General features: G+C 51.0%; 1 protein-coding gene across 4 annotated transcripts in view; it reads right to left on the bottom strand.

Moving 5' to 3' along the window:
* Positions 1–12,596, bottom strand: part of TTLL11 (tubulin tyrosine ligase like 11) — a 221,181-nt gene that overhangs the window by 127,308 nt on the left and 81,277 nt on the right. For all 4 annotated transcript variants that reach the window (XM_046023174.1, XM_046023178.1, XM_046023175.1 and 1 more), the window contains one exon: positions 2,535–3,110. In XM_046023174.1, coding sequence (XP_045879130.1) covers positions 2,535–3,110 — 576 coding nt within the window. The remainder of the gene's footprint in view (positions 1–2,534; positions 3,111–12,596) is intronic.

Here is a 12,596-nt window from a genome sequence, read left to right as displayed (position 1 = left end):
CCAAGTGCCTAAGGACGGATCTCTAGAGGACAACCATCCCTGCCTGGAACTGGCCACTGATTGATTTGCCCTTCAAAGGGTTCCACCGGCCGGCCCGGAAATCCTGCTGACTGGTGCCCAGCCCCAGGGAGAGCCACTCTTTTGGGAGCCTGCACCTCGGGACCAGCCTCCTCTTTTGCCATCAAATAAACAGCCCACCCATCAGAGATTCTGCTCCCCCCACTCAGCCCGCCTCTCCCCTCCCTTCTTGTTCCATCTTGCTCTCCTGCCACATTCTTGGATGGAGGACGAGAAGCAACCCAAACAAATCATGTGTCTTCGTATCGGCATAATAGCAGGTGCAAACGAAACAGGGCTCAGCAACCCACCTCAACATGCGGTGGAAAAGAATGTTGAAAAAGACTGTTTACTTCATAGCAGCATTTGTATAAAGCTGCAACGAAGCAATATACTGTTAGGGAAACATTTGTGCATAAGAAAGATATTTTTTAAGGCAGGGGAATGATAAACATAAAATTCCAGACACTGTGGCCCTGGGGGCAGCGGTGGGTAGGGAAAAGGGCTGGGGACAAGCACAGTGGCTGGCGGGTGGTCTTGGGTTGGGAGGTGGCGCTTGGGATGCCCATTTTGCTGTTCTGCTCCAAAGCTTTGTTCTGCTCCAAAGCTTATGGACAGGTTCTGTGTGTTCTTTTTATATATTCACCTGCCACAGGGTAATTTTTAAACATGAGCCAGAGAGGGCCCCAGAGGTCCTCCTTCTTCCCATCAGCTCCCCACTCTGATTATTAGGTGGCAGGGACCCGGCTGTCTACAGAGTGCCTGGACTCCAGCCTCACCCTGCTTCAAGGCTCTGCTCTCACTCCCTCTTCCCTTCCGGCCACGCTCTGGCTCGGGCCACCACACTGTGGCCCCGGCCCCGTCACTCCCTTGAAGACCATCCTCACCAGTCACGAAGCATAGTGGGCAATTTCAGTTCTGGTCTCGTGTGACAGCTCAGTGGCATTTGTCACTGGTGATCCCTGCCTGCTGCTTCTGCAAGCTTGTCTTCCTTGGCGCTCGGGATGCTTCCTCTGCTGATATCCCTTCTACATCTCAAGCCCCTTCTTGTTGGCCTCCGGTGCAGGTCCCTCCCCCAGGCCCCACCAGCTCTCCCTTGCCTAAACAGCTGTGCCCGCAGCAATCTTCTGAGGCTCCGTCTCTTCCGCAGCCTCACATGGCTTCGGTCATCGTGTGAACGCTGATGAGTTCCCAGCCCTTCCCCGACTCTCTCGCTCCTGAACTCCAAGTCCAAATGTCCAACTGTCCACTCAAACTCTCCAACTGGATGTCACATGGGCTCTTCAAGGGCATGTTCAAGTCTCGCTCCTGACCTTCCCCACACAAGCCTTTTCTGTGTCTTCTGTTCGTCCATCCAAATGCTTAAGCCACCTGTGAGTCAGTCTTGGTTCTCCCCCGTCCCTCACCGCCACGGCTTCACCACTCTCTCCAGCCCCATCAGTCACCAGCCCAGCTCTTCCACCTGCTACGTGGCTCTCAGGTCTACTCTCTCCACAAGCACCAAGACCTTCCCAGTCCAAGTGAACAACAGCTCTTGCTCACAGGAAAGCAATCAGGTCCCTAGTCACCTCCCTGCTCCTAGCTGTGCCCAATCCACTCTCGACCCTGCAGCTGGTTTGTTATTTGCAATGTGCAAATCTAAGCCCACCATCCCCTGTCAACATCCCGTGGGGTCCCCACTGCCCTGAGCCTTCCGAAACTCGGGCACTACCTACCACTCCCACCTCCTCTTCCCTCATCTCCCTCCAAGCTCTGTCTCAAGCCCCACCCTCCAACCATACCGAACCTCTTTCAATGCTTCAAATTGCATGATTCCCCCATTCCCCTGGGGCTGCAAACATGTCCCCCCAGAACACAGTCTCCCCAGCCCTATCCAGGATCTCGGACTTCGTCCAACTGCCACTCCTTCTGCATAGGCTTCCCGGCCCAGCCAGAAAATGCCAGGCGGTCCCACAACGTCACAGTGCCCAGTCCATTTCTTCCTCTACTCTAGCACTTGTGACATATTCATACGAGGCGCTTTTAAAGGATTTGTCTCCCATATTAGTAAACTCCCTGCCTTGGCTGGGGGAGCCATAGCCGACCATCTCCGCAGTACCCGGGACAGGCCCTGGCCCCCTACGATGCAGGTGGTACAGGAAATGCTGGAAGGAAGGATGAATAAATAAATGGCAAGCACTGTGCTTGTGTTATTTCATTTAATTCTTACAAGAATCCTCTCAGGGAGGTACTCTTCGTCTCATTTTACAGGTGAGAAAAGGGAAGTAACTTGCCTCAAATCACACGACTAGCAAATAGAAAGCTGGACCCAGGTTTAACAACAGAGGCCACACTGCAACTCCTCCCTCCCACGCCCCCACCTCTGGTCGCCCCCTCTGGCCACCCCCCGCCCCACCCCACATCCCACAGGAAGGCAGGGGGCCCTCCACAGGTCCTGTGAAGTTTGGGGAACTCAGGCTGGGACTTGCAATGGTTACCTGGAAGCACGTGGGCCCCGGCCTCCCCGCGGGGATGTCCGACTGGTAGAAAACTTTGAGTTCTGGAGTCAGGGCAATGACAGTCTTAATCACCAGGGAGATGATGTCAGACCAGACCTTCTTGATGTCAACACCTTTGGAAGACAGCCTACAGAGAATGCTAGAGAAAGTCCTCTTGCTGCCCGTGCTCGTGCTGTCCGAATGGATGAAGTTGCCACTGTGGATGTTCAGGGAGTAGTTGGTGAGGTGCATGAAGGTGTGGTGCAGGTTTTTGGGGCTGGGCTCCTGGTATGGCTCCGTACAAAATCTAGAGAGTCCGTCTTTGGCTATATAAATCTCTAGGGGGTCTAAGGACTTGAGTAAGACATACAGACGGATGTCAAACTTGAGCCTGTCGATCAGAAGAGGTTTGCAGATGTACTCCTGGACCACCGCCGGCCGGCTCTGCAGGGTCCCTGCCAGGCGGAGGTCACTGGGGTCTTTAATGAGGTAGATGCCATCGCCCTGACAGCCACTGTCAGGTTTCACGATGAATGTGGGCTTCCAGGAGGGGTCACCATCTTTCACCATTCGAACCTGGTGGGGGAAAAAAGCATGGTTGGCATTACATTCTTTTCCTCTCCGGGCCCCCAAGACAGAGCAGGACCTCAGCCAATGTTTGGGGAAGGAGTGATAAAGTGAGCCCCACACGTGGGAGTCTTCACGAAGCACCGGGGCTACGTATTGAGATCCGGACCTAAGATCTGTCCTCGGTCTGGTCCTCTAGGAAGGGGACTGGGAGTGTTGCGGGTCTGCGGTCACAGGACCTAAGTCCAAATCCCAGGTCTTTGTCAGTTGTGAGGTCTAACACCGGGCAAGCCATTTAACTAACGATGACGTGGTAATGGTGAGGAGGAGGAGAGGCGGAAGGAGAAGGATAATGGCCTAGCACCATTGTTTTTTTAAAGATTTTATTTATTTATAAAGAGAGCATGACCGGAGGGGTAAGTGAGGCGGGGGAGAGGGAGAAACTGACTCCCCACAGAGCAGGGTGCCCGATGCGGGGCTTGAACCCAGCATCCTGAGATCATGACCTGAGCTAAAGTCAGATGCTTAACCAACTGAGCCACCCAGGCACCCCGGCTTCTCACCACGTATGAGTGCCTGCGATGCGCCAGAGACTCACGAGGCACTGGACAGCACTCACCTACTCTGACCCTCACAGAGAACACGATTCTCTTCTCACAGCACAGGTTGCAGAGAGGGCAAAGCTGATGTTTGGAGTGTGGGCACCAATCCCCACTGCCCGGGCTCCACCCTAGCCCGGCTCTTCCTGTGTGACCTTGGGCAAGTTACTTAAGTTCTCGGTGACTTCCTCACCTACAGAACGGCAGTAAGATCGTTCTGAGCAGTAGGATTGTCAGTAAGATTCATCCGAGGATGAAATGATATCAGGAATGCAAAGGTCCAAGAACTCAGAACCGGAGCCGGGAAAGGCAGGGGGAAGCCCAGTTCTTCCTGCTTTTTAAGGATGAAGTAACTTGTCCGCTAACTGAGAGGCGGAACAGCGATTAGAATCTCCATCAAGGGGGTTCCTGGGTGGCTCGGTGGATTAAAGCCTCTGCCTTCCGCTCAGGTCATGGTCCCAGGGTCCTGGGATCGAATCCCACATCGGGCTCTCTGCTCAGCAGGGAACCTGTTTCCCTTCCTCTCTCTCTGCCTGCCTCTCTGACTACTTGTGATCTCTCTGTCAAATAAATAAATCTTAAAAAAAAAAAAAAAGGATTTCCATCAGGGACTCTAAAGTGTCTGCACCTTCCTCTCTCCTACTGGGTTTCTGTTTCCTCCTCTTAAAAATGGGCATCTAGGAGCTCCTGGGTGGCTCAGTTGGTTAAGTGTCTGCCTTCAGCTCAGGTCATGGTCCTGGGGTCCTGGGATCAAGCCCCGCCTTAGGCTGCCTGCTCAGCGGGGAATTGGCCTCTCCTTCTCCCTCTGCTCGTACTCATTCTAGCTTTTAAATAAATAAATAAATAAATAAATCTTAAAAAAAAAAAAAGGAAAATAAAAATAAAAGTGGGCCCTACAAACCTACCCTCATGGGGTCACGGTAAAGAGGAGAGAAACTAAAATGTGCAAAGGGCCGAGCGTAAGACCAAATGCGGAGCTAGCGCGGGGAAACGTTCGTGTTACCACTTGGATCTCCTATTTGGTTCCTCTCGCAGACCCCACGCATCCTCCTTCGGTCCTTTGAGACGGTTCTGAAGCTAGATTCTGCCATCCGTACTATCATACCATCGATGGTCTTCCCCGCTCCAGGTCAGCGGCACACGCACAGAATTATCCGGGGCACCTGACCCGTCCAGACAGTCAGTCTGGATCCGCAGGTCTGCATAATTCACGTGCACCCAGTTCCCCCTGGATGCTCTCAGGTCCGCCCTGCAGCCATGGAGAATGCAGAGTTGGACCTGGAGGGGTCGGGGGAGCTGGAGGGAGCCGGAGGCGGATGGGAAAGAGTGCAGCTCATGGGGCGCAAGAGCTCCCGACTGGGCCTTCGGTTCCGGGCTGTTCTGTAACTCCGAGCCATGCCTGGGGCCTGAGGAGGGGGCATGCCCCCCACACTGGACTCACCCTGGACCTTCACCTTTGCTGCGGGCATTCAGCCCAGGACAGCTGCACTCTGGGTTTGACTTATCTCTCTGGCCAGCCTATATTTCTAAGTGAAGCTTTTGCCAATTCCTTGGGCACTATCGGTTACTGCGGGCTTGTAAAAGATCTTTAACAATGGAGAAACACTTAAAACCTTAATAATGGTCCACATCAATTGTTTCCCCTTGTCAGCAGGATTCGGGAATGGAAGTTCACAAGAGATCAATGCAAGCCTCCCAGGGGCCTCCATGGAGCCTTTCTTGTAACTACGACCTTGACGTTTTTGTAGTTATTTAATATGCATCCAAAGCATTCCTATATTTGGCCCTTCACAGTAAATACAAGCATGTGGGAGGAAAGGCAGTTATGGATCAAAAAGTGAAAAATGTCAAGTTTGCACTGATGAATAATTTTTCCCTCCGGAAAGCTTTTACTATGTTGAAGATACTAACAGTTCGATACATTATGAGGAGCAATATTTTCTCCTTTGAATTCAGTGTATATGCCTTAAATAAATTAAACTACATGGTCAATAGTCTCTGTCATTCATTGCATTACTGAATATTTCTTCTGTTCTTTGCCAGGGTAGGACCATACAAATCATGATTATTAATACTAACAGGATCATTGAAATTTTAGAACCGGGAGGATCCTTAGAGATCCGTGCCGCCCAGTCCTCCCATAATTCAAACTGGGAAGCCGAGGCTCCGAAAGGTGGCATGACTTGCCCTGGGTCCCCTGACTGGCTGGCGAGATGGTTCAGATGAGAACTAAGGTCGTCTGACCTTACTGCAGGCTCTCTACGCCCACTCACCTCTCCTAAGTTAAAGATAAATGCCTCTTTTTCCTGAATACTATAGGGAAGACTCTCTCCCTATGGCAGAGAGTGTTGGTGTCTGAACTCTGGCTGCCCACTAAGGAGTCTGGACCCTGAGCATGGCCTTCTCAGAGCTAAAACCATAGATGCTGAGTTTGTTAGGGCCTCCCCCGTTCCAGAAGCTTCTGCCCAGGTTTCTGGCTTATTATAATATAGGTACAATCTATGAGAAAGCCTCAGAGTTCTGAGTTCCCATGGCCACCAGATCCTTCAGTGGCTTCTATTTTTATAAGGGAAAGAGATGTTTCCAGAATTCATATTCACCTCTCCTCTGAGGTTTTACCCCAGAGTGACCCTTTCCCTCCCAGTTATTACAGTTAAGAACGAACGCACTAGTTCTTGCCAAGAACACATGGACTAGAATAAAAGTACAGTCTCCCTAACTAGGCCCCAGCCCCAGAAATTCTGATATAATAGATCTAGAAGGAGACCTGGGCATGTGTACTTTGGAAAAAGCATGAGGGATGATTCTGATGTTCACTCTGCTTGAGAACCACTGAGCTAATGTGAATTGAATAAAAATACAACCGGGGACCAACATATCGAACGAAGTTTTATGCACTGATGTCAGACTGAATGCGAGGAAGACCTGCACGTACGCTACAGCTGCTGGTATCTCCAGTTTTACCCAAAGCTGCTGTTGGATGTGAAATCTATTATCTTGTAACTGTGCACGGATGGCTGAAAGAGATGCAAAGAGGATGTGGTGGCCTGATTGCTTGGCACGCATCTGGCCTATTGAAAAAAATGTGTCTTTTACTGCCCCCTAGTGGATGTTGGAGAAATGTGACTGGAAAAGACCCCTCATTCAAAATTCCAACTCTTAGCAGTAACCTGCTCTACCAAGATGGTCTTAAAGAAGCACTGCTACAAAGAGCTCTCTCTGTAGACTGTTAAGGTAAAGTAAGGTCATAGTTCAAATGAACTCATCTCTACAAGGCCAGGGTTGGCCAAGGTCACATTCAGCGTTCATGCTCTCCATTCTTGAAATACATTTCAAGTGTTCTCCCTACTACACAGATGGGACTATCTGCTAAAATTCTCTCTTAGTATGTATAAAACTTCTAAAATTATGGGCAGCATGAATATGAAATCCTGTAAATATATACCACAAAAACATCTGTGGCTTTTCTATTCTTCGCTGTGCTTTTTTGTATTTTCCCAACTTCCCATTACGAAAAAAAAAATGAGTAGTGAGGGTCGGCAGCAAGTGTCTTTAAATGTATATAAGGAATACTTCTTGGTGAGTGGATGCGTGTTCATCCACGTTCGTAGCAGCAGGACTCACAATAGCCAAAATGTGGGAGAAGCCTGAGTGTCCATCAACAGATGAGTGGGTAAAAAAAATGTGCTATCCACATACAACCGAAGACTATTCTGCCATAAAAAGGAAGGGAGTTCTGACACCCGCCACAGTGGGTGAACCTGAAGGACATTATGCTAAGCGAAATAAGCTGTCACACAAAAGGACAAATGCTGAACGGTCGCACTTACATGAAGTACCCAGAGGAGTCAGAATTCACAGAGACAGAAAGCAGAGCGGTTACGAGAGACTTAGGAGAGGGAGAAACAGACAGCTGGCATGTGAGAGGCACAGAGTGTCAGTCCAGGGAGACAGAAAAAGTTCTGGAGATGGTTGGTGGTGACGGTGGCCCAGGAGAGTGAATGCGTTTGAGGCCACTCAACTGTCCACTTAAAAATGGTGATAATGGCGAGTTTTACCTTGTGCGAATTTTACCACAATTTTTTAAAGTTTTTAAAAATGTTTACTAGAATAAAGAAACTAAATAGTTTTTGGTGAGTTGGAAAGAAAACTGAAGTAAAAAAAAAAAAAAACAATAACCCAGAAAATGTGGATTCTAGCCCCAGTTTAGTCGGGTAATTTCCGACGGTGTGACCTTGAGTAAGTCACCTAACCTCTCCTGGGCTTTGTTGTATTCACCTATAAAATAAAGAGGGCACACTAAGGTCCCTGGCTTCTGCCAACTCCCAGGGTCTGAACAATGATTTATCTTGACATCACCACAGATGAAGGCTGTGTTACAAACACGCAAGTGACATTACTCAGCAGAGAGCGCCCGCCACCGTGCCGAGAGCACCGGGAGGGTCTACAAGAGCGGGAGACCTGGACTGGAGATCTATGACGCACTTGAGGAAGTTGGCTGGGCGTCCGGGGGAAGGAGCTAAAATATTTTGAAAGAGAAATTCAGCAATGGGAATCCTAAGCCACAAAACATGATTAGCCATGAGGGGCAGCTAAGAGGACAGCTTCTGAGGAAATACGGTGTGTGCAATCCCAGGGAGGTCACAGCCAGTTAGAGCACTCCTGTCACTCACGTAGATTTGCATCCAACTCAGCAACCCAGACCCTTGGTGTTAAAGGCACAGGTAAAACGAAGCCTCTGGAAGACCAGCCCATGTCACAAAGCACATGCACGCAGGGACCGGCTCCTTCCGGCTTCGGTGGGCCAAGCCTTGCACCCAGGGCGAATTCCCATGGCCGGCATTCCAGGTGATCTCTGAGTCAGCTGAGGAGGGGGCAGCTCGCAGTTAGGGTACTGATGGCCGGACCGAAAGGGGCAGAGTGGGAGGCAGACAGGTGCCGCCAAGAGGAAGAACCAGGCAGGTATTGCACTGCTGCAACGGGGTTTATAAAAGTGGGAGAAATCGCGCTCTGTTGGCGCAAGTGCAAATGGTTCCAGTGGCTGGAGAACAGCGAGCAGTGAAGTGGGGGGGGGGCACTGGAAATCTCACCAGTGAGACAACAACAAGCTTCACACACAGCCCCTGGGTGCTCATACGTGTATCATCTCATTTAATCCTCCACAACCCTATTTTACAACTAAGGAAATGGGGGGCCAGAGATGTTAATTAACTTGCCAATGGTCACACAGCCACTGGGATGAGGAGCCAGGATTTAAGCACAAACCATCAGATTCCAGAGCCCCTGTCTGTAGTGAATGAGGGGACAGAAGAAGACCGTGGCTGGGTATGAGGTGTGGCCTGACAGGGAGGGCCCTGAATATCATTCTAGGGAGTTTGGACCACGTCCTAAAGGGACAGGGCTTTAGAAGGAACAACTTAATTAGACATGTACTTAGAAATAACCTCTGGCTGCCGCACAGAAAATGGCCTGGAGGGGCAGAGTCTGGGGGCAGAGAGGAAGAGCCTGAACTGAGGCTGGTGGTGGGGGGCGGGGGGAAGAAGCAGGTTTGAGAATATTTAGGAGGTAAAATCAACGGAACTGGGTGATGAGGTGAGGGACAGAGAGAGATCTCAGGGCAGCCAGGGGGCAACGGCGGGGGGGGGGGGCAGAGGGCACACAACTAGAGAGGTTCTGCGGCCTCCGGAAACTGCAGCTGGAGCTCTGGAGAGACATCTGAGGCCATTTGGCCCCAGCACACTGGCAGTGGCCTTCACCATGGGCCTGGTTCCGCAGGGACAGTAGAGGCTGCCTGGGGACGAGAGGCTAGAGGAGCAGAGGAGATCACGAGATGCCTTCTATTTGTACATGGTCTGCAGGCAACTGGTCGATTTTCAGTCGGTGGTGCCAGGCCACCATACCACTCGCACTCATGGGGAAGATGGTTTGGAAGAAAAGAGACCAGACCCAGGAAGATTCAGGGCTGTTAAGTCTTGAAGGCCTGGGCTGGGCTGGGGCTGTAAGGCAGAGGTGGGCTCGGGGGCACCCAGGGACTGGAAGCAGGTGAAGGAGAGAGGGGGCTGCAGCAACGAGGGGCACAGACAGGGGGTGCAGGAAGGGGCGCAGGCTGGGGCAGGAAGGGGGAGATGGGGAGCTCACCCCATTGACTGAATATTCACTGAGCCATGAAGCCAACATAAGACTCCCTCACCTCATTCCACAAGCCCCTTCCCGTTGATCGGAACTGGACTGCAGGTCCAGTCTTTCCTACCAAGGGCTCATTCTGACCCTCGCAGTAACTTCTGAAGTGTTAGCAAAAGTAGGGACTGCTGTCTGGCAGGGGTGAGACCCAAGACTCTGATTTTAAACTCAGACGTGGAATATCTTGAACTGGAGGACGGGGATCCGAACCAGCTTCTCCGGCTGGTGGTTAGCGGGAGGATGGCGGGTCCCAGGGCAGGAGCAGCACCTGCCACTGCCTGGGCACACGTCTCACCACTCCCTCGCTTTTGAAGAGTTCCAGTCACAAAAACTTAAGTGGCAAATTAAAAAAGCAAATACAAAAACCTCCATTCCTTGTATGACTGATGGGTATCCTGGCTTTATTTGAACGGTTTAGAAGCAATACCATGAGTGAGTCCCCAGGTGTGGTAGCCGGCCACTCATGCCCAAATCCTGGGCATGGCTTCCAAGGCCCTCCTTCTTTGGCAGGCTAGCCCTCGCCTGCCACAGACTCAGGGCCTCCCCCGGCTTCCCCTCTGTCTCACTTTCTCACCACTACACCTTGACAACACTTCCCGCCCTCTCCACCCAGCCCCGCCCCTCTTTGCCAGCAAAGCTCCTATTCCGTCTCCAAAGCCCCGCTCGGAGGTGTGCTCTGAGAATCACCTCTGAGAATCCTTCCCTGGCTTACAACTCTTCAGGCTGAACGGCCACTCTGGTCCTCTGTGCTCCCAGGGCTGTGGCCACTCACCTTGCCATAGCACATCTCCATCGCATTATAGTGGCTCATGCGTGTTTAAGCTGATAGCGACCTAGCATTATAGGAACATACTTAGATACTGTGCGTTATGAAAGCTAAGAACATGGACATGACAGCCAGCCGCCTGCAGGGCTACAAAGCCCAGCACCACTGCCCCTGACTAGCCAGGTAACCCTCCACAATTTTCATACCTCCGTGTCTCAGTTTGCTTATCTGTGAAATGGGAGCAATAGTAGTGCCTCTGCTGTAGGGCTGTTGTGAGGACTGCATCAGGGTAAGAATGTAGAGGGTTCGAGCAAGCATACAGGGACGATTATTATTTATTTTTCTGTCTCTCCCACTCAACGACGTGTTGAGGCTAAAGACCACGCCTTACTTTAGTCGCTATTCCCTGTTATGTAGCGGCGTGGCAGCATGGATGCCCACTAAATATTTTACAAAATACATTAAGAAGCTTGATTACTGGGGCGCCTGGGTGGCTCAGTGGGTTAAAGCCTCTGCCTTCAGCTCAGGTCATGATCCCAGGGTCTTGGGATCGAGCCCCACATCGGGCTCTCTGCTCCGCGGGGAGTCTGCTTCCTCCTCTCTCTCTGCCTGCCTCTTTGCCTACTTGTGATCTCTTTCTATCAAATAAATAAATAAAAATCTTAAAAAAAAAGAAGCTTGATTACTACAGCATTTATGAACAGCGGGAACATTACTTAACAGATAAGTAGCTGAGAGACTGCCAGATAAAGGTGACTTCTCCTGTAGAAACAAAACTATTTTAACAAGTAAGTTTCCTCTAAACTGCTATTGGTGAAACACACATTCTGTGCTATGAGTGTTGCAGTCCTCGTCTACTGAAGCCTCACAACAATCCTGCAAGGAAATAGAGGCTCAGAGAGGTAGAGTCCCAGGCCAAAGTCACACAGCAGAGGAGCAGTAAATTGACTTGAAACCAAGCCGATCAGATTCAGAGAGCCTGTGAACTTTCCATGACAACTGCCTTCTTTGGAAAAACTCAAAGCAGTTAACAGGTGGGGCCTGTTGTTTAACAGGCAAAGTAAGGAGGGAGATAGATGTAGGAAGACAAAGTTACAGCCATGCAGGACAGGATCATCTTGCTCTGGCTGGGGCTAGCCAGTGTGAGAAGAGGGATTCCGCACAGCCACAGAGCCTGGCTGGGCCCAGAAAGGAGTTCTCTCTCTCTCTTTCTCTCTCTCTCTCTCACACACCACACACACACACACACACACACAACCACACACAGAAACTGGAGATTTGCTCAAGGCCAAACAACTAGTGACCCGAAACACAACTCAGATTTCTAACCCAAAGTTCTTCTCACTATGATTGATTCAGTCATCTGAAGCGGTCTTTCAGAAAGAACCTGGAAATAAGTTTTCTCTCCTCGTTCTGAATAATAACATAACAATTGTTTGGTCTTAGAATACATTTGGATGCTTTTCAGAGTGATCGCGGTGTTCAGTCTCCAAGCCTCCATTCTAGGGAGACAGAGGAAGGGGAGGCCTGGAGAGAACGGAGCCTGCAGCCGCCCAGGAGAAGGCGGTCCCGGAGCAGTGCCCCAGGCCCACGCTGCCTCGTGTGTTGAAGATGCTCTCAGTGCCCGCGCGAGGTTGACACAGCGCCTCAGCGCTCCAGGGAGCTGGTGCGATGATCACGAAGACCGAGGGGAGCCTCTCCACGGAAGTCCCCCCATCCAGCCTGTTGTCAGTGTGATTTAATGGGTCCCTCTCAGTGAGCAGCAACTTTATGTGGGCCATAATCGATCCATCATTAGTGAGTAATCAAAAAGCCACTCTAGAACACACCTGGGACTATAAAACTTGCTTAATAGGAAGGAACCAGTCATGTTGTGAGACTGCCCATTTTCCTCTGGGGTCCCCCCGCCATGCCGGGAGAGAGGACGTGAGGACAGCCGGCCCACCAGCC

Source organism: Meles meles, chromosome 11 (genome assembly GCF_922984935.1).
Source record: "Meles meles chromosome 11, mMelMel3.1 paternal haplotype, whole genome shotgun sequence".
NCBI classification, from domain to species: Eukaryota; Metazoa; Chordata; class Mammalia; order Carnivora; family Mustelidae; genus Meles; species Meles meles.
This window is presented reverse-complemented; position numbering and strand designations above follow the sequence as displayed.